The sequence below is a fragment of the Elephas maximus genome, chromosome 4 (assembly GCF_024166365.1).
Source record: "Elephas maximus indicus isolate mEleMax1 chromosome 4, mEleMax1 primary haplotype, whole genome shotgun sequence".
Taxonomy (NCBI): domain Eukaryota; kingdom Metazoa; phylum Chordata; class Mammalia; order Proboscidea; family Elephantidae; genus Elephas; species Elephas maximus.
Genome location: NC_064822.1, coordinates 63,302,906 through 63,324,473, shown reverse-complemented (window position 1 = coordinate 63,324,473; position 21,568 = coordinate 63,302,906). Strand labels below are relative to the sequence as shown.

At 45.3% G+C, this 21,568-nt stretch overlaps 1 protein-coding gene, 1 long non-coding RNA gene and 1 other non-coding gene across 4 annotated transcripts in view; 1 reads left to right on the top strand and 2 right to left on the bottom strand.

Moving 5' to 3' along the window:
• The first annotated feature begins 100 nt into the window (after positions 1-100).
• Positions 101-15,449, top strand: LOC126075092 (uncharacterized). The gene is made up of 3 exons (XR_007517113.1): positions 101-551; positions 8,616-8,739; positions 15,365-15,449. It is a non-coding gene; the product is annotated as an uncharacterized LOC126075092 (long non-coding RNA).
• NCAPD2 (non-SMC condensin I complex subunit D2) overlaps positions 4,523-21,568 on the bottom strand; it is a 30,682-nt gene continuing 13,636 nt past the window's right edge. For both annotated transcript variants that reach the window (XM_049882271.1, XM_049882270.1), the window contains exons 3-32: positions 20,964-21,039; positions 20,632-20,690; positions 19,961-20,142; positions 19,511-19,653; positions 17,626-17,753; positions 17,430-17,553; positions 17,102-17,249; positions 15,833-16,030; positions 15,358-15,492; positions 15,009-15,096; positions 14,724-14,904; positions 13,518-13,642; positions 12,919-13,146; positions 12,427-12,601; positions 12,012-12,096; positions 10,015-10,148; positions 9,547-9,679; positions 9,364-9,448; positions 9,119-9,286; positions 8,596-8,765; positions 7,728-7,839; positions 7,529-7,652; positions 7,291-7,446; positions 6,780-6,957; positions 6,597-6,691; positions 6,025-6,105; positions 5,689-5,872; positions 5,371-5,500; positions 5,107-5,262; positions 4,523-4,846 (exon numbers count right to left, since the gene is read on the bottom strand). In XM_049882271.1, the coding sequence (XP_049738228.1) occupies positions 4,761-4,846; positions 5,107-5,262; positions 5,371-5,500; positions 5,689-5,872; positions 6,025-6,105; positions 6,597-6,691; positions 6,780-6,957; positions 7,291-7,446; positions 7,529-7,652; positions 7,728-7,839; positions 8,596-8,765; positions 9,119-9,286; positions 9,364-9,448; positions 9,547-9,679; positions 10,015-10,148; positions 12,012-12,096; positions 12,427-12,601; positions 12,919-13,146; positions 13,518-13,642; positions 14,724-14,904; positions 15,009-15,096; positions 15,358-15,492; positions 15,833-16,030; positions 17,102-17,249; positions 17,430-17,553; positions 17,626-17,753; positions 19,511-19,653; positions 19,961-20,142; positions 20,632-20,690; positions 20,964-21,039 (4,067 nt within the window). In that variant the 3' untranslated portion in view covers positions 4,523-4,760. The remainder of the gene's footprint in view (positions 4,847-5,106; positions 5,263-5,370; positions 5,501-5,688; positions 5,873-6,024; positions 6,106-6,596; positions 6,692-6,779; positions 6,958-7,290; positions 7,447-7,528; positions 7,653-7,727; positions 7,840-8,595; positions 8,766-9,118; positions 9,287-9,363; positions 9,449-9,546; positions 9,680-10,014; positions 10,149-12,011; positions 12,097-12,426; positions 12,602-12,918; positions 13,147-13,517; positions 13,643-14,723; positions 14,905-15,008; positions 15,097-15,357; positions 15,493-15,832; positions 16,031-17,101; positions 17,250-17,429; positions 17,554-17,625; positions 17,754-19,510; positions 19,654-19,960; positions 20,143-20,631; positions 20,691-20,963; positions 21,040-21,568) is intronic.
• LOC126076611 (small nucleolar RNA U85) lies at positions 20,220-20,549 on the bottom strand. The gene has a single exon (XR_007517539.1). It is a non-coding gene; the product is annotated as a small nucleolar RNA U85 (small nucleolar RNA).

Below are 21,568 nucleotides of genomic sequence, written 5' to 3'. Positions count from 1 at the left end.
GAAAGGAACCTCTCTTCGAGGCTCTTCGGTAGTGACACAAGAACAGCTGAGGAAAAGGCTCGGGAGGGGCGAGCCGCCTCCTGCGGAGCCTATCCCAACCCCCACCTCCCCCTCCTCATCCGCTGGCTCCTGGCGTCTTTAGGTCGGGGGCCTGGGCTGTGGCGCCTTAAGAGGCGGCTCAGCAGAGGGCTTGGGGGAGGAGGGGGTGCGATTTTGCATTGAAGGTCACCGTGTCCTGCAGCTCGGAGGCCTGATAATTGGGGCAGACAAACCAGTCACTGTGTGCACCAGCTGCTCTCCCGGCCCCGGGCTGCGGCCCCAGGGGGACTGGGCTGGTGTGGGGCCAGAGGCCTCCCACAAAGTCGCTCCTGGGAACCTAAGGGCTGTGCCGTCCAGGCTGGGAGACAGTACCCCTTCCGCCCCCTCCAGCCCAAGAGCCGAGAGCGGGACGTGAGGGCGGAAGTCCCTCCCTATCCTGGGACGTGCAGGTTGGCCTGGGAGCCAGGGACTCTCCTTCACTGATTGCTCACCCAGTGGATGATGGGGGCAGGGTAAGGAGTCCAGAAGAGGGAAAAATGGGGGGAAGAGGGTCTTCCTTGGGTACCTGGTGAGAGCAGCCCCCCATACACCACACGCAGGAGGGAAAGGAGGGCTAGGGTTCTGAGCACTTGAACTAGGGCTCTGAGGCGAGTGGGGGAATGTCTAGACATTGCCCATCAGCAGGTGCAGGGGAGGGGGATCCAAAAGCCTCTTTGCTGGCTCAGTGTAATCTGAGACCAGACCCCTGCCCTTTTAGCTGAAAGCCTGTAACTAAGTTTAGCTGACCTTTGCTTAAAAGGCAGGGAGCACGCTGGCTCCGGCACCCTCACTCCAGCCCTAGTCTTTCCATTTCTGGGATTGCCCTCCCTCCTGGGGGCCTCAGAGCCAAGGCTGTGTCCATGCCTAGTAGCCAACAGCATGGCTGGTGCCAGGCTTTTCACGAAGAGCAATAGTAGGGCAAGTGGGCACCTGATGGTGAGAGGGTGGGAAGCGCCACGCTGCAGAGGGAGCTTTCTAGAGCTTGAGTCTGGTTGGCGGAAGCAAGTGGAGGAGGAGGCGCCTGCCCAGGCAGACAAGTTCCATTCCTGCTGAGGCTTGACCAGGTTCATTACCCTTCCCCACAAAGGGCCTTAGAGCCGGTCCGTGCTCCTGTGCTGCCTAAAGCACGATTCTGAGGCACCATTTTCCTCTTTGCCTTGTGCTTGTCATTTTTCATTACTGTCCTCTGCCCAAAAAAAGAGGGAGCTCAGTGCCCAGGAAGTACTACTGATGCAATCTGCTGTTGTCATGACAGCAGAGCCACCAGTGTCGTCATGACAGCACACTCACTGCCTCCTGTTCCAGGTGATTCACAGAGGCCAGGCTTGGGAAGTTGGACAGGCTTTGGGGGAGGCAGGCTCAGCATTATGGCCTGCAACGGAGGGGCTCGACCTCCTTGTAGTGAGGAATCCCGGGTAGACAGTGCTTGTCTCTCTCTAGAACTGGAGGGGATCAGACCTGACCTTCCAATCAGCCCAGCCAGGTCATTCACCGGAATTCAGAGATGGGATTAGGGAACAGTGGGGGTGGTGGGGTGGGGAGGGCAGAGAGCAAACCAGCCTTTGGTCTAGAGCGGGGTTTCTGGCATGGATTGTTGTGGCGGGCTATCTTGTGCACTACAGAATGTTTAACAGATTCCCTGGCCTCTACCCACTAGATGCTAGTAGCAGCCCCATCCCCAATTATACAGTAAAAAGTAACTCCAACCCATTGCCGTTGAGTCGATTCTGACTCATAATGATGCTATAGGACAGAGTAGAACTGCCCCGTAGGGTTTCCAAGGAGTGGCTATTGGATTCAAACTGGTCCAGACATTGTCAAATGTCCCCTGAGGGGTAAAACCGCCCCAGGTTGAAAATCGCTGATCTGGAGTGTAGACACTGGCATAATTCTTCACAGTGGAGCAATCTTGTCATGTGTGCAGGGTGGGGAGGCTGAGAAGGGAAACAAGAAGCACAGAGGGAGCATGAAGCTTGTCAAACTTGAGACAGGCTCCAGGACTCCAGGCCCACCCTCTTTCTGGATTGACAACCCTGTCTCTATCTGCTGCCTGAATCTGGCCTTAGTGTGAAAGATAAAACAAACACAAGCTTAGGAAAGATGTCTACAAGTACATAAGCCCTTACCCACAGCTGGTAGGATTGTAAAATGGTACAACCACTATGGAAAATGGTATGGTGCTTCCTCAGAAAACTAGAAACAGAACTCCCTTATAATCCAGCAATCTCACTTCTAGGTATGTGCCCCAGATATCTAATACAAGAGACACCAACAGACATGTGCACAACTATGTTCACCGCAGCACTATTCACAATAGCAAAAAGATGGAAACAACCTAAGTGCTCATCAATGGATGAATGGATTAAAAAAATTAGTACATACATAGAGTGGGGTACTATGCAGCCATAAAGAATAGTGAGTTCTTGAAACATACAACATGGATAAATTTGGAGGACATTATGCTGAGTGAAATAAATCAATCACAAAAGGACAAATATTACATGACTGAATTTTTTAGAAAACAAGAATAAATATATATAGAGATCAACGTTCATTGGTGGTTACCAGGGACGGGAGTAGAGGGGTAATCACTCTATAGATAGTAGACACTTGTTATTTTAGGTGATGGGAAATGTAGCACGGAACGTGGATGAAGTACGGTTGACCTACCAAGGTAAAGGATGCCACTGAGAAATACACAAAAAGACATTTTTAGTAAAGGGTAAGACATATATAATTTTGCAACATTACCAACCAAAAAAGAAAAAAATGTGTGTGGTTATGTATGTGTATATATGTATAGGTATGCAGTCATGTGCTGCATAACATCCACTTGGGCAGCGTCCAACTGCATATATATCTGTGGTCCCATGTTATACCGGAAGTTCCTGGGTTACAAATGTCTGACTTACGTACAATCTGTAGGTATGAACCTAGCCCCATAAAGCCTATAATATTAAAAAACCAAGGTACATACAATGGTTTGTAATAAGGAACAGATGCCACTTTGCCATGTGCACTGTATTATTGTTAAAGGTGTTTTAGTGTATCTGGAAGTATTTCGTATTTTTTATGTATAGGAAGGTGCGCTATATACTAAGACAAACATCTGACTAATTGACGTTAGGTATGAATTGTACCTGTTCTGACTTACGGACAAATCTGACTTAAAGACAAACTTAGGAACAGAACTCATTCGTAATCCAGGGACTGACTGTATGTAATCTGGCGTTCGCACAAGGTCCATATCACATAACGTCCTATCTGACAGAACTTATTGTGGATGTAAGTGATGCATGACTGTATATGTGTGTACCTATGTATACACATGTAGATGTAACTGCAGCCCTGGTGCATGGAGTAAAGGTTAAGAGCTCGGCTGCTAACCAAAAGGTTGGCAGTTTGAATCCACCAGCCTTGAAAACCCTATGGAACAGTTCTACTCTGTCCTATAGGGTCGCTATGAGTTGGTATTGATTTGAGTGCAATGAGTTTGGGTTTTTTTGTTCTTTTTTAACAGACGTAACTATATGTGTATGTGTATGCATGCATATATATTCATATATATAATAAGTCACAAAGGGATACAGTTACAGATACTTCTTAGACATAAGCAAATACCTTGTGAATCTGATTTTCTCGGTTTGAAGGTTTAGGACCATAGTCTTGTGGCGTGGGATAAATTGGTCAATCAGCATTAATATAAATTCATAAAGTTTATGTTCTACATCCTATTTTGGTGAGCAGTATCTGGGGTTTGAAGTTTGTGAATGGCCAGGGCCATCTAAGATACAACTACTGGTCTCTATCTGTCTGGAGCAACAGAGTAAGAAGGAAACCAAAGACTCAGAGAAGAAACTAGTCTGTTAGGACTAACAGTCTACATGAACCATGGCCGTATCTACCCTGAGACCAGAAGAACTAGATGGTGTCGACTACTGTTAGCTACCAGCTACCACTAGTGACTGTTCTGATCAGGGCCACAATATACGGATCCTGATAGAACAGAAGAAAAATGTGGAACAGAACTTAACTTCTTAAAGAAAAATCTAGGTTTACTGGATCCACTGAGACTGGAGGAGTTCCCTAGACTATCTCCCTGAGTTACTCTTTAAACTTTGAACCAAAACTACCCCGATGTTACCTTTTAGCTAAATAACAGAGTGGCTCATAAAATAAAGAATATAACCTGTGAGTACTGTGCTCCTTTAAAAAATCATCTGTATGAGACCAAATGGTCAACAATTATTCTAAAGCAAAGATGAGAAAGTAAGGGGGCAGGGAAACTAGATTACTGGAAACGCAACAACCAGGATAATTAACAAATTGTTAAAAATGTAACCAATGTCACTGAATAATTTGTGTAGAAAGTGTCAAGTGGGAACCTAATTTGCTGTGTAAACTCTCACTGAAAACACAATACAATATAATTTTAAAAAATTAATAAAAGTACATAAAAACATTTCTTCATTAGAAAACAAGGAGACTGGCAAACATACTCCAAAGTCAAAGTGGCTCAACTCCAGTTCAACTAGTTTAAGAGAAATGCCTTTCTTTACAAAGATCATCTATGTATTAAAAAATTAGGAGGCAGGTAAACAAATATTTTACAAGGAGAACGGGATTCAGGAGGCCTCACAGGACCCCTGCACAGCAGGGGCGGGAACAGGCAAGATGGCCTCTCAGGACCTGTGTCTGCAGGTGGATGCTCGGCGGATGGGGGTTGTTTTCTTGGGTGTCTCATCTTCTGTCATCTCTGCTGAAAGCTCTATTGAAAGAATTGGACAAGTGAGAAAAAGGTGAATCACAAAGATGGTGAAAAATAAATCTCAAAGAACAAATGGGAGAGCCCCAGACCAATTACAGAAATATAACCCAAACTACACTGGAGGAAGACAACCCAGAGGTCTGGGGTTGAGGGAATCTACACTTAATCAGGTCCTGGGCCCCCAGAGCGGAACCTGATCAAACCACCTCACTACCCCAAGCTACGTTCCTTCTGGCCAAGTCCAAGAGGGAGTATCATACCTTCCTCACTGGACTCATCACTTGAGAAGACAATTTTGGGTTTCTTCTTAGAAGCTCGTTGCTGGGTGTTTGGATGCCGACGGGCAGTACGGCGGGGCTCAGGTGTCACAAAGTCATCGTCTGAGGCAGCAGAAGCCAGGTGCTGGTGCCTAGAAACTAGAAAGGCAGGGAGACAGGAGTTAAAAAAAAAAAAAAAAGCAAAACAGGAAAGAACAGCAGAATGCAGACCCTGAGTCTCTCCACCCATGGGGCTGCCTCACATACCAGCAGATTGTTTCTTGGTGGCTGACGGGGCGCTCTGGCTCCCCGCCTGGCCAATCTCAATCTCCTCTAGTGCATCCACCCCTCTAGTGTGACAGGCCCGAAGCTTCTGCTCAAATTCATCTATTACAGCCTGGAGGGAGAAAGGGAAGTTAAGAGCAGGGTTAGAAACATAGTTATCTCTATAATTAAAAAGAAACACGAACTGGAGACAGATCTATCTCAGGTCGCTCTGGTAACTTGGTTGCAATCAAGCTGGGGACAAGAAAGACAGTAATGTCAGTGCCTCAGACTGCTGCTTAGGGAGAGCAGGTGGCTCACTTTGCCTTCGGGCTTGGCTCCACGCCGCAGCTTGCCCACAACCAACAAAAAAGCACCGAAGATGGCTGAATCTGACAGCTTGTCTCCAAAGCAATCGAAATTGTCAAGCATCTTTCGGAGGCCTCGCTCTGTGAGGGGCAGCTGTGACACACAGTAGGCCAGGTCCCGGTACTGCCTCTCAGTTCTGCAGATAAAAAGGGCTTTGTGAGGAGCAGGGACATCCATGGAGTAAAAGTTCACCCTTCCTCATCGGTCTCCCACAGGCCTAGGGGTTCCACTGGGCGGGGGAGGTCTCTTTTCCCTGCAGGGCACGAAGAACTTGAGCGGGCAACATACCGGGCTGTGCGGAAGCGCTGACACAGCTTCTCCACCAGGCTCTCAGTCTGCTTGTCCTTGGTGATGTAGCTGAGGAGCTGCCTGCACAGGGGAGAGGGCAAGGTGCGGTCACCCAGGGGCAGCCTGTCCTCAGCCACTCAGACTACCTGTACCCTCACCTGGCACCCACTCAGTTCAAGCATCTTCTCTGCCATGGCCCCTGCCTGCATCCCTGCTCCCCTTACCCTCTCCCACATCCCAGAGGAGGGTCCTCGTTTCCCCCCACCCCCCAGTATTTTTCATTGTGAATAGAAATTAACAAAAACAGCTGTCATTTAGTGAACACTACTATGTGCCTGCCACAACTTCAGGAACTTTATCTTATTTAACCTTCTCAAGAAAACAAAGGGGTGGATGTTATTAGCCTCATTTTATAGAGAAGTAAAGAGACATAGAGGTTAAGTTACTGCTGAAGGCCATACAGCTAAAAAGTAGCAGTGCTAGAACTGAAACACAGGTTTATCTAATTCCTAATCCTGTGCTTTCCCACCATGCTACGTGAAAAACGTGCCCCAAGACCCAGGGAACTGTACTTCATGATGGTGTGGAAAGGCTCTTCCTCCACCCCACCCTCAGGGTCTGACAGGCGACTGATGATATCTGGAAGGAGATTATAGACTGCATTGCCCTGGAAGAGACAGAATCCTGTTAAAGAGATGAGGTCACCTACATATTCCTTCTACAGCAAGCCCTAAACTGCCTCTCTGCCTCTTCACCTTGTGGGAAAGCTCATTGAAGAAGTTCTTGGCCAGGGCCGCGATCGGAGGCTCAGGGTCAATGAGCAGCACTGCCATCTCGCTCACTTGTCCTTTCACTTTCACCATGTCCTTCAGGATCAAGTGGGTCATCACCTGCCCTGCTGTCTTGCGCACCTGCTGAGCTGGGTCTCGAAGGCTAGGAAAGAAATTGCAAGTTATTGGGACCAAGATCTGTGGGATACACCCGAACAGTTGGCAGGAAAGACCCACCGCAGGAATCTATTACCTCATAATGTGCCATTCAAAGATCAGAAAGCCAGCTAGAGCTGGAAACAAGTTGGGGAAAGAGGCAAACTTTATAGTCAAGGTTTCAGACAGGGGGTTACTCCCTTTAGGGTCATAGCCAGAGACCTGCACAAGTCAAGTATCAAACAGATGTTAAAGGTAATGCCAAAGGCTAGGAGAACTGTCTTAGTGATTCTCACACCATCTTAACTACAGACTCCCAGAGCTCTCAGGGGTCTCTTACCGAGCATACAGATGAGGTGTCCAGGGGTCCACCAGGTTGGGGAAGCGGATGGCCAGGTCCCCAGTAGCAACCATGAGGTTTGACCGGACGATGGGGAGTGGGGACTTTTTTAGCATGGTGAACAGAAGACGAAGCTGGGAGTCACAGAAAGTGGCACTGGGGGCAAGGAGAGGATCATCAGGGAAACCATTATCACCTCCATCCTCCTTGAGAAGGCAGTGCCAAACCCAGGGCCTACCTGATCATGCAGAACTTGCCAAGGGCAAGTGAAGCAGCTGCAGAAAGGTCTGGGTTGCTATAGAGACCAGGGTTGTTGCAGACTTTAAGCAGAAGTGGAACAAAGGCGGCCAGGACCTGTTTGCCTGTTAGAATAACAATTCTGAGTTTGCGATAGGTTATCTCAGTTGGAGAGAAAGCCACTCAGCAATTATTCTTACCATCCAACAATTCCATCTCGCAGATGCTTCGGATTAGTTCAGCCTCTGTGTCATCAGCAGTAGCCCCAACCAGCCCCAGCTCCTCCTCCATGGTGGTGTCAGAGCTTGTATTCTACAGGGGAAGAAGCAGGGAACCATGGGTGAGCAAAGACAGCATTTCTGAATCCAGCCTGTAGTTCATTTTGCCCAACATGAATGGATTTGGCTAAAGGCAAATTCTGCAAAACCATTCATAGAATTTCCAAATGTGTCTATAAAGAGAAAGGATTTCTGAACTGAACAGGCAGAGAAGTAGGTCTCCAACATTTATTTTTAAGTTGTCAAAGCATGTTTTTACATTTCTTTTTAAACTTATTCTCATAGAAGATATATAACTTCCTGTATGGAGTAAACAGATAAGATCATGCCAAACAACGGTTCAAGGTCACAGAGAAGGTCAGACATCCCATTCTGCAAGGCTCTGTGTCTTATTTTTCTGTAAGACATCACTGCCTCTAGCAGAGAGCACACAAGGTTTCCATCATGTGTCAGGCCCAGTAACCAAGCCTGATGGGAAAGAGGGATTGGTGTGTGCATTTTTTTTAAAACAAACACTGCCTGGGATAGAGCCTCTATTTTATGCTGAGGTTTCTAACTTGATATTCTGTATTCACCTAAAACTTTCCTTCCTGGGTGAACATGGACAGATTGTTCCTTCTTTGTTGGCACTAATCTTTCCCCAGATAGTAGCAGCAAGGAGGCAGAGGTTCTTCTTTACTCCATTCAATAGAGAAGCTGCGATCCCCAGAAGGAAATGTGAATGACCCAAGATAAATGTAGGAAATATTTGGAACATGAACCCAAATGCTCAGGTGCTTGCTTCACTCACCTTCTCCTTTGGACCTTTAGTCTTGTGCTCCTGTTCTTCCCGAAGAACTCGACGGCGACACAGCTCTCCACTCACTGCCTGCTCCAAATGGACCAGCTGCTGCAGAGCCACATCCCCAGCCAAGGACAGCAGGTTCATCAGCAGGTAAGTGGGGAGCATGGGAGTCTCCTCTGGAGGAGGTGGAGAGGGAAGGCAGGGAGAAAAAGACATAAACAAGTCTCAGGCCCCTGCATCTTGTTTTTACTGATCCTCCTCTTGCCCATGTGCTTGCTACTCCAACTAGCGCAGAATCAAGAGATGGAGGTGGGAGGGTAGGGAGATGGGGGCGGTAACTAGCCCAATGTCACTGATAAAAATGGAAGCCCTTTCTGCTCTTCTTTCTCGGTAAATGAGACAGTGTGCGCTGAGGGAGTGAGCAGTTGCTAGAGAAAGTGGTGGTGGCAGCGTGGCTTCTGGCCCAGCAGGAAAAGCCACCTAACTGGCTGCCCCCCACTGGGCCCATTATCCCTCTTGCCCTACTTACTCAGGTCCTCCTGGGAGGGGCTCTTTTTCTCCAGCTTCTCTAGGGCCTGCTTTGCACAGTCCTGCAATATCTGGGCACAGATCACCTCAGGACCCTCTGCCAGCTGATAAATGAGGGTCACTGCCACCTCTTTGAATGGGATCCAGAGTGGGTCTCGGTGGATGAAGCCTGTACAGGAGAAGGGAGAAGTTGTCCACTGCAGAGAAAGGACCTGGCTCTGCTCAAGGCCTTTCTTGATAGCTCACCTTTTGTGACCATTTCCTGCAGTCGACTGAACAACCTGTGTTCCTGAGGCAGCCGGAAGGGAGGGTGACGTTTCCCCAGAGAGGGCTGGAGAGAACCAAAAAGTAAGACAGGATGTGGGTGGGTATAGAGAGTGGGTAAGAGGATCTCCATTCTCCTTAGTTTGGTCATAACCAGCCACATACCTTCCTCCTGTCGGAGATGTTGGCAATGGCATGGCACACCTGTTGGGCCAGCCGATAATCCTGTGGAATCTTCTCCTCTAGCCCTATGCTGACCAGTGTGTCTAAGTTGCTTCCCACAATTTCTGGTTTTCCCCTAGAAAAAAGAGAACACAGAGTTAAAGCCAGTCATGGAACCAACAGACAAGACTCTGGGTAGGTGCCAGCACCCACTGCAGGGCTTCTAGAGCCTCAAAACACTACAGTGAGGCTCTGACACAGGGCCAGACCCTCTGAATCCCTGCTGCTCTACTGAATCTTGCTATTCCTACTAGGCAGAGGGGGACAGGGGGTCTGGTACTTTTCACTATTTTATTTTCCACTTAGGTAGCCAACTCACATAGAGCTCAGCTGGTGTGACTGCTATTACTGAGGCAAAGGGAACCTTCCCAGACCTTCCTTTGCTCTCCTCTGTCTGGATCTGAGCCTCACCGTGCCATCATTCCCAGAAGCATGACAGAGGAACAGCGCTCCAGAGATGAGCAGGGGACCTTCTTGGTTGCACGCTCCCACAGCAGCTGGGTCACTGCTGGTTTCAATTCATCCTTCTGCACAAACTCACAGAGCTGAAGAGAAAAGAGAAAGAGCTCAGGCCAATTTTAATTTCAAAAACAGTAATTCCCCCTATCCTTGGCCCATGTCTCTGAAAAGATTTTTGAGAACCTAAACTGGGTAAAAACAATACTTACGAATGAAAAAGGAGAAATGAGGCTCAAAAAGTAAATTGAGGGCTTGGAGAGGTAGTTTTTTTCCTATTATCTACTACTATTCTACTTTCACGCCTTCAAAACTACTTCTATGAAGATGACACAGTGAAAGTCATCTTTTGAGTTCCATCTGGATCTACTGTTCTGACTACATCTTAGATATCCCTAGTAGGTTTCCTAGCTGTTACCACAACTGAAATGTCTAAAATGTAAGTTATCATCCTTCCCGGTCTTTTTGTTTTGCCAACGGTACCATCTTAAGTCACATATGCTTAAAACTACAGTCACCCAATTTTTTATGAACCAGTCACTTAATCCTGCCTATTCTTCCTTTAAAATTTGTCTTCCATCAAACCTAATTCTATACCTATCCCCCAGCCCCCAGAGTCTAGCCCCTTGTCATTGCACATCTACAGCATTTTGCAGTGTCCTTCCTGTCCCTAACCTCTTTTCTCCACTCATCTTGTGTGCTTCTGCTGGATCAGTCTCCCCAAGGATCTATTTCATCAGGTCAGACCTCTGCTCATCATTTTGAAATTGCTCTCCTTTGGCCTGTGTAGGTGCTCCTGACCGGTAGATAGTCCATGAGCTCTCAGGCCAGCTGTCACCACCAGGCCCTTTTCTTTTCCCCACTGAGGAGAGAAATGCGGCTGGCAGTAGTGCTCCTCCCAGTGGAAGCTGGTGGCTAGCACCATCTCAACCTTTTGTCCCCATAGTCCAAATGCTTTAAAGCAGATCTGTCTCACTACAGTGCTGGGGGGTCCCTGGCTAATAAGGTAAAGTTCTAGACTCTCAAAGGCATTTAGGGACTTTACAATTTGTTCCAACCTACATTCACAACTCTGTTATCATTTTCCGGTAACAATCTTGAGCCAGAACACAATTTTCTGCATTCCCTGATGTGGGTCATGCTCCTTCTCGGCTTTCTGTCTGAAATGCTCTCCCTTCTTTTTTTAAATCCTACACACCCTTCAAGATCCAAGTCCTAATGCCTTCACGAAGTTTTCCTTGGCCATTCCACCTCACTACTCTCTTCTCTTCTCTGTACTCCTTAGCATAGTATAGAAATTAAGAGTGTTTTTCTGGAGCGTTTATTGCCTGAGTTTGAATCTCAACTTTGCCACTAATTAGCTATAACTAAGAGTTTCTTAACTTCTCTGTGCCTCAGCTTTCTCACTGTAAAATGGAAATAATACCATCTCCTAGGATTGTTGTGAGGATTAAACAAATTCCTATTAATAAAGTACTAAGAATAGTTCCTGGCGTATGTTAAACACCATATAAGTGTTGCCATTATTGCCTTACTACTGCTACTACCGAAACCCTGGTGGCATAGTGGTTAAATACTACGGCTGCTAACCAAAGGGTCAGCAGTTCAAATCTGTGAGGCGTTCCTTGGAAACTCTATGGAGCAGTTCTACTCTGTCCTATAGGGTTGCTATGAGTTGGAATCAACTTGACGGCACTGGGTTTGGTTTTTTGGTGGTACTGCTACAAGCGTTACCTGTGCCACTTATTCTCGCACTTAACTGCACAGCTGCTACACTGTCCTATAAATGTTTTTGTTTTGTGACTACTAACTAGGCTATTGGTTCTTTTAAAGTTGGGAACTTGAAACCTAATAGTCTTATACTTCTTCATGGGGCTGAGTAAATTGCCGAACACACAGTGATCACTAATAATCGCTAAATGAATAAAGAAAGGGGAAGTGCGGAGACTTACAATTTCCTCAAGACACTGAATGGTCCCAACTGAGGCATCCACTAGCAGCAAAGAGAGATTCTGGATCAAAACCTGGGCCTTGGCTCTGTGGGTACAGCAGAGCTCAGGGTCATTAACACTTTCCCCAACTCGCCCACCTTTCACAGCATTCCAGGAAGCTAGAGACCGACTGATAAAGACTACAAATTTAACTTGACAAACAGGTAACTAGGCTATCCCACCACAGTGTCAAATAACTGCATCGGATGGGCATCCCTGGAAGTTCAGCCCTACCCTAAGCCCCTTTATAGACCTACTGCCTATGGATTCCTAACTCCTCTAGAAGGATGCCTGCCCTCCTTCAGAAGACTAGAAAAGTCCTGTGAGAAGCGAACCTCTCAAAATAAGTCAGCAAAGGCAATAGTACCCCACATACCTGGCAGTGTCCCCTTTGGGGTTGAGGTAAAGTTGGCGGTAGGCATTTAGCACAGCTTCCCGGACACCAGGCTCCTTTGACCAGATGAGAGGCAGCATGCGGCGTACCCCAAACAGGGCCTGAGGTACCCCAAATTGAAACACCATCACAAAGAACTCAATCACCTCCTGCACCACTGAGAGGACAGACACAAACGTCATCCATTTGCTTGGTACAACTCCCCCAATACTTAAAAACATAACTTTTTTTTAATGTGGCAACATTCAAGTGGAATCCTTCCTCTTCTTCCCTAAAAATGTTGACTCCTTCTATAACTCTTTATCATAAAATGCTATCTATATTAAAACATATGAGCTCCATGGGACTATACAAAGCAAACAACAAGAAAGAATCACTGCCTTTTAAAGGAGCAGAAAGATACCAATAAAATATGGACAAGGCTGGTTTTTCCAACCCCAACACCCACTCGTTACAGAAAGGGACCCAGCATACCTGTGGTTGTGTTTTCATACATCATTTTGCTGATGATGCCAATGGCCTCTGTAATCTTTAGAGAGAAGTTGTAGGCGTCCTGCAGATACTGCACCAGCATCTCTTGCTTCACCAGTTCTTCATTTTCCCTGGATTTTTCAGGCTCTAACATACTGGGCTTATCCTGTTCTGGGCCCGTGGGCCCTGCAGACCCCTGGGAACTCTTCTCCTGTGTGGAAGCTACCATGCCTAGGGGTCAGAGAATTACAGGATGGTTTTTGTTCAGGGATATATGGGGGAATCCAACAACTATAAACACCCCTGGGTATTTCCTTCCACAATAGGAAGGTATGGAATTAGAACCTATTTTAAAATATCTTCGTCCATATCTCAAAAAAGATTCCTAAAGTTCTCTATGGTTTGGAAGTACCCTGTTATACCCTGTGACTATCAATTTTAGGCCTTTGGGCTGCTTCCACTCCAGAGCAGATATACTGCCAACATCTCTCTGGCTTCTTTCAGCAGTAGACTATTAGCCAGGCCAGTGTACCGCAAAAAGTAAAGGCCCAACGAATGATAGTCGAAATGTTTAGTTTGTTGACGGCAGGAAAAGGAATTACCTTTGAAGATACTTCCTAAGAGATTCAAGAGCCTGGTCTCCTCTGACTCCTCTGGGTCCATATGATTGAAGGGTTTGGATTCCTGGAAGTAGCTTGTAGCTTCTTGGGTGAGAATGATGGCCTGCCTGAAAGAATCCACAAACCAGCTACTAGGTTAGGACCCAGAAGAGTTGCCCTGTGCTTTCTGGAAGGGAGGCTACCTCATGATTTCACCAAAACCCTCAACCTGCTGCTCCAAAGCAAAGAGTGCTTTCCATGCTTAAAAAGTTGAGAAGCACATACTCTGTGGTAGGGCTCAGAACATTCTTCTGTTCTTACTTCTGAAGTGACAAGATTTACTGCTATCTTAAAGAACTCAAATACGGCTTTTACAACTTTTAAAATCACACATCTACTCCAAATACTGGTTTAAAAACTTGGCTAAATCAAAGTTTGCAAAATATAAACTTTCAATAAGGAACTGGTTAATTAACTTATGGTACATTCATACAATGGAATTCTACGTAACTGTAAAAAATAATGGGATAGCTATTAATGTATAAATACGAAAACATCACTAAGATAGTTAAGTGAAATAAAGCAAGGTGATACACCAATAGGCATAGAATTCTATCACATGTGCCAAAAAGGGGAAAAAAGAACATACATTTGACTGTATGTCTACACGCTATCCCTAGAGGAATGATCAATAAACTAATAACATTGCTTCCCTGTAAGAAGGGAAACCAGCTAGCCTGGAAACAGGTTTGGAAAGAAAATTTTTCATGGCATGTACTTTTGTAATTTTAAATTTTGTACCATGTGAAGGTATTGACTAATTTTTAAAAAGTAGATTTCTATTTTAAAAAAAGTTATTTTAAAAAGTTTGCTCTGATATATGTTTAAACTCATAATTGAAAGCAAAACAACTCTGGATTTGTAATCAGAAGACTCAGGGCCAGGTCTGCTACTTATTAGCTGCCTGACAGTCAAGTCACCTAACCTGAGCCTGTTTTCTTATCTGCAAAATTGGGAAGAAAATCTGATAACACCCAACTACCGAAAAGGTTGTAGTGAGAAGCCATAAAAACTTATAAACTTAGACTAGATAGGAAAGCAGAGAGCAAAAGCTGCTGGCTGTTAGGCAAAAACCTCAGATATTAAGAAATAACCAAGGGTCTATTGCTGAAGAGTGGTCACTAGAAAGTATCTCATTTTTTCACATACTTGTAACTAGCTTTGGCAAGCAGCTGACAGATCCGTCCTTTCACTTCTTCAGCAGTCTCTGTATTAGCAATTTCCTCAAGAATCTCTTCTTCTTCCTGGGGAAGCTTTAGAAGCTGCTGCAAGGTAGATGTCAACTCTGGTAGCATGGCTTCCCACTCCTCCTCTGGGTCCAGCACTGCGGCTGAACGGGAAAGTCTCATTTACAGTCCCTTTCCTTGGCATTTACTGACTATAGGGAGAAGGCTATCAGGTGGGAGGACTCCAAGGCAGTAACTAATTACTTACAAGCAACCACAGCTTGCCTCTGGGCCCTCATCTCTTGTAATTTCTGGGTCTCCTTCTGCAGTGGTCCAGCAAGGTCAGTATCACTAAGCTACCAAGGTAGAACGAACACCATGGTCACTAAGTCACATCGTATTTTTCGCAAATAACGTGCTCATGTAAATAACATGCACACGTGTGTGCGTGCACAGGCACACACACACTGTGCATAGCGTGCATAGGAAAGTACTGCGCAAGGGAGTTGCGTGGCTGGTAAAAAAACATATAACACGTGTTATTTGCATGAAATATGGTAATTTTATCCCCATTTGCATTACTTTCCTTCTCTTTTGGATGAACCAACTCTACTTACCTTGCAGGAAAAGGGATTATTGGCTAGAAAACTGGCCAGCAGCTGGATGGCATTTTTACACACCAGCACCGACTTGTCTGCCAGCCGTTCCACTGCCAACGCCACCACTGTCTGGAAACGGGTCAGGGGGAGAGCCTACGCGGAGCAGGAAGAGAGGATCAGTTCACATCCCACATCATCCACTCTACTCAAGGCGATTTGAAGTATACTCTTAATTAAGCTACCCATTCATTCTAAAGAAACTTTTCTATGAGATTTAAAGCAGTTCAGGAGTATTCTTTGTGGTGGGTAAGATGGATTATTGTTTTTAAATGGAGCCAGGCATCCTTGTCCATGGTAGAGAAAGACCTTTATTATAGTAAAGATTCGAATGCTAAACTCTTCTTCGGAACAGGTATTTATCTTCAATATTGGATTCCTCTTTCTTTGGCTTGTGAGCATACCATCTATATTTATGCTGTAGAAGGTTGCTTACCTTCTGCTGGACGATTCGGGTGAAGAGCTGCAAAACACGGCTCCGCACAAAAGAGTTTACGTCATGGCCATGGGCTTGCAAGGTGTCCAAGAACTGGTCTCTGGTGTCTCGGGCTGTTTCCTCCAGTTGATCACTATTGAGAACCTGCAGTATCATCTCTGCCATGGCTGCGAGCAGAGCATTGCGCATCATGTAATTCTAAGAGAGAGAGAAAATAAAGTTGGCACTAGGCTCTGCACTCCAACACTAACTCTCCTTTCCCTAAACTCTCATGCTTTTCCAGGCACAAAGAGAAGACAAGGCCTTTACGAGTTAATCTTGCTTATACTTAGCTATGACTTTTCTGGTCAATTGCCTAGGTATTCACCTCTCGTGGTGTAGGGAAAAGTGGGATCCCAGAGGGGCCTGGTTTGCTCAGAGGAGAATGCAGGGACAAAATCAGCAAAAGCCGAAAACAATTTTCCCTGTAAGGCTCACCAAGTAACCATGGTGGCAGCTGAACATGAAATCATATCCACCCACCAACACACATTCAAAAAGCATTAATTATTATCTTTCATCTGAGGTTTCAAAGTCTTTGATCCTTAATAAGAAACATCCCCTTTCCCTCCCAATTCCCTTCCCACATCGTACTAACACAGAATGAGATACAGAAAAGCAGAATTCAGCCCTAGGGGGCCAAAAAAGTCCACTACAGAATATGGTGGTAAACAGAGTAAAAGGTTTTTGCCAGGCCAAGAGCCAGACAACAAGGTCTTGAACATGAAATTAAAATAAATCAATGAATGAGTAGACTGTCTTTGTCCTTGACATTCACCTAGAGATGCCCAGCATCCGTCTGGGAAGCAGCCAGTTTAGCATCCAAGAATAACAGAGAATCCAGAGATGACCCAAGCTGATTTGAGAAAGCTCATGTTTGGAGAAAACAAAGTGAGCCAGATGAGGGCAAGAGGCCTCTTCCTGAGGAAGGGATGAAACTCAGAATCAAAGCTGTCACTCTCACAATACTTACAGCAGAGAAGGAACTGTCATATCCCCTACCAGACCTGGATAAAGTCAGTGTGATCATGAAATAGGAGTAATAAAGGCTCCTTATCCAATAAATCTGACGTGCTTCTCTACAGGAAGGAATGGCCACACTGATAAGCCTGGACAACTAACTTGACTTCATGTGAAAAGCTATCTTCTTGTTCTGTTAAGAAACCACCTTTCAACAGTAGACTTTAAACCTCCCAGAAAACCCTCCGAGGTCCCCAGGTGATCACCCACCTCTCCATCCAGGTGATCTAGCAAAATGCACATGTTGGACATCAGGATAGCTGGGACACGTTCTGCTAGTTCTGTCAGGAAAGCTGCAAAGCCCTTTGCCCCTGAAGGGTCTCGGCTCAGCTCCTGGGGACACTTCTGTCCAATCTCCCTACACAGGGAAGAAAACACAGCCATAGCACCATAACTCAGTTACTCAGTTCCCAGTAAGGGAAGGTAAGACTGGTGTCTAATATCTGAAGGGATCTAGAGTTACACAGAGAATGTATTTCCAATCTTTATCTCCTCCCCAAGGATATAAGAATTAGAAACTCTGAGCAAGAAGAATCACCTTACAATCTCTCCCACTATGCTCTTCATTCCATAATCGGTTGCCCAAAGACTCACAGCTGTCACCAATACAGGTGGCAGGTGTTCAAAGTGCTGCAGCATCTGGATAATCTTCACAGTAGCACCTGTGGAAGTACTGACCATGAGAAATTATGGGGAACATGAGAAGGGTAGGGCAAAGCAAAGGTATAGCTTACTGAGCATATGGTTGTAACGTGTTAGGGCCACACCCAGCAGGTGTGTTATGGCTTCCCGGGTGGGGCGGTTCTTCTGGTGACTAATAGTAGGGTTCTCCAGAAGGCGGTAGCAGCAGCCAGTAACCAAACTGAAGGAAGAGAGCAAGATGGTGGAATCAGCTGTCTTGACTTAAACCTATCAGGGTCCTGCCTCATTCATATTTTATCCCTATACCCTAACAGGGTCTTCTAGTTTTTTTCATTCTATCTACCACCTTCTATACCAAGTCGTTTTGTTCTGCTGACCCTAGATAGGTACTCCTTCCAGGATTACCAACTTTGAACTAGTTGTGATGGTCATACAGTGCCTAAATACATGATAAAAGATAGGACAAAGTCACCAATTACTTCTCACTGCTAAAGATAATAGTTCCAGTCCTCATTTAAACTTCCAGCTGCATTTGACACAGCTGGTGGCTCCTTTCTCTTTGAAATATATGCTTAAATGGCTTCCAGGGTGCCAGACTCCCTTTTCAGTTCTGTGGCTGGTTCTTCCATCCCATGAATGCTGAAGTGCCCTAGGGTATAGTCCTTGGATTTCTGCTCTATTCCAGCTACATGTACTGATTTCATGACCTCATTCTGTTTCATGGTGCTAAATACCATTTATATAAATACCATCATATTCCCAAATGTGTATCTCTAGCCCAAACCTTCTCCTGACCTCCAGATTTGCACATGCAACAGCCAAAACTGCCATGTCTACTTAGGCATCTAATAAGCACCTCAAACTCTGTATTTCCGAAACAGAACTTCCAATCTTTTCCCACAGCCTCCCCCACATCTCAGTTAACAGCAACGCCACCCTTCCAGATGCTCAGGCCGAAGCTCTGGAAAAGTCATCCTCACAGGTCCCTCTTCCCCTCATACCTCACACCCAACCTCCCAATAAACCCTATAGCTCTACCTAAGAAAACAGGGATGGAATCGAACCACATCTTCCCCTCTCCACTGCTACTCTTTGATGTAAGCTACCATCTTTTGTTTGAGCTACTTTAACAGCCTCCTAACTGGTTATCAGCTTCTCCCCTTTCCCACCACAGTCTGTTTCAACACATCGGCTGGATGACCTTACTAAAGGGCAAGTCAGAATACCTTACTGCTCTGCTCAGAGCTCTCTAGTGGCCTCATCTCTAAGGAAATGCCAAAGTCATCATGAAGGCCTACAAGGCTCTGCAGTTTGGCTCCCCACTATTTCTCCGAGCTGGTAGCCTATCCGTCTTGCCCTTATTCAGCAGCTGTTTCTCTGGCTTCACTGCCATTACTCGTAGATACTGGACACTCTCCTTCTTCAGGGTCTTTGCACTTGTTTGTTACCTTTCCTGGAATGTTATTCCTCCAGATATTCTCATAGCTCTCATTCATCTCTTCTCCATCTTTGCTCAAATGCCACCATCTCAAAGAGGTCTTGCTAGAACAGCTGATTTAAAACTGCAACCCTCCTCCATCTTCCCACCTCCCCTACCTCATTTTTCTCCAGAGTAATAAACCATAAGATATACCATGTATTTTATTTATTTTAAAAATTGCCTTCCTTTCTATTGTATAAACTCCAAGAGGGCAGAAACTACTGTTTCCAGTTTCTATAATGATGCCTGCCATGAACCTAGGAGATTCTCAGTAAATACATTTTATCAATGGATAAATGGGCATTAGAGATTGGAAATTCACAGCAGTTTCTAACATTCCATTATCTACTTTCTAACAACTCCATTTTACGCCTCTGTACCTGTATATATTACAGATAGAGCTGAGGCATGAAATGAAGTACGAAAAGGGCCTATCTAGCAACAGAATCCTCATTCCTCACATCTCGGGACTATCTATAGCCATTTTAATCACCCACCTGACAAACTCCTCTTCAATAACTGAGTGGTTCCACAGATGACGAATGTCCAACTGGAGCAGCTGTGTTAAAAGCTGAAGAACTGGTTGCCTCTCTTCTTCCCAGTCAAAGCCATGGGCTGTCTTGGCCCGGGCTTTCTTACCCTGGAAAGAATCATGTATACATTTAGAAAAAAAATAAGGAAACAAAAAGGGTCAAGATCTACTAGTCCGAGCGCTCAAACTATCCAGGATCAAGAGAAGATAGAAGGTAACACAAAAGAGGTACCACAAGTTCCAAAATACAGAAGAGCGGCTTATCAAGGAAGGATATGCTATGATGGTTTTGAATATTTCCTTATAAACCCAAAATGAGGACAGAGGATTCTCAGGTCCCTGGATTCCCTTCTTTCCCATCAATTCCCCTACCCTAAGACACCCCAAATCAAGTGAGCCAGGAACTCTAAATTACCTTCCCACCAAGGTCCAGGTCCGTGAGGCTTGTCTTGCTGGTCATGGTCTCGAAGGATTCCAAGAGGCGGATCAGAGCATAGCAGTTCATTTTGAGGGCGTTTAGGTGGGCGCTTCTATCCAACACACTCAAAGCTGCATCATCCAGGATAGCTGGAAGTTCCTGGGAATGGCGGGATACCACTGGGAGGGGCAGAATCTGGGAGTCAGTTTCATTCACTTGTCCCATATACCCCAACCTTAAAACATCTAGCATTTGCAGCCATCAGATTACCAAAGATCTGTGTTTCATCTCTCAGTGGTCACAATACAAGCTAAGTCCTTTGGGACCCCTGACCCTGGTACCCTGAACATGCCCTGTCCCTACTCTCTCGCTCCAGCTACCATGGTTTGTCTCTGGTAACTGGAAGAATCACCCCTATCAAAGAGGTAGTTCAAAAGTAGGACAAAATTCCTGTGGGTCTGCCCTTACAGCGAACGCACACAACTCTGTATCGCTCACCAAGATTACAGACCTTAATAGATGGCCAAAGGTCCTAGGACTTAGCCAAACCAACTGAATCACAACAGCCTTGATATCATCATGTGGCTAATAAAATATAGGAAATAGTAAACACACAAGAACAACAACCAAAACCCACCTTCCGTCCCCTACCCCTGACCCATAAACACCTTTTACCAGGAATTCCAGAGTATCTTCCTTGAGGCCAGGATCTATACTTCGAAAGTGACTACGAGGGAAAGAAAGTGCAGGGGTGAGACAGGAACCTGCAGAGTCCATTCTAACAGATCTAACCTGAGCAATCTAATACTTAACACGTGTGAAATCGCTCAACTGAATAAACATGGTGGCAAGTTGGGATAAATGGTCATCAGGAGAGATACCAGCACCAAGAACCATTTCTCAGTGAATCCATAATTTGGAATTTCAGCACTAACATGCAAAATTAGGACAAAGAGCCACGAGTTCCTTTTTTAAAGTACTAGCTGGATACTTTACTTACTGTAAAATGCTGTAGATAGTGTCAAAGTGCTCCAGCATAGCCAAGGGCCCCTGGGCTCGGAAGGCGGCCTGAAATGCTATAAAGATGAAAGAAGCTGATCAATACAGAGGGGAAAGCCCTTTTTGGTAAATTTTATCCATGACAGAAAATCAGTTTAATTGGTTTTATTGGTAGAATCACAAAGAAGACTGCCAGTTCATCTCAATGTCACCTATTATAAATACAACAATAAACTTACATTTGTCATGTCTTACAATTAACAGAGCCTCACTTGAGCTTTGTCACTCTCTGAGCTAGATAAAGCAGACACTGTTATACTTATTTCAGGGGAAAAGAAATTAGCCCTCAGAGTGACAGTAGTTAGTAGTAAATCCAAACCCAGGATCTTTTTTTTTTTTACTTTTTATTTTATAATTACAAAAAAGTTGGAGATAAGTACTGAGTTCTTATACCCTTCACCTAGATAATATTAATAGCTTATATATAACCATAGTATAAGAATCTGTTCTAAACCAAAAATTAACATTAATTAAATACTATTAACTAATTCAGTGGCAGAATTCTCACCTTCCATGTGGGAGACCCTGATTCAACTCCCAGGCAAT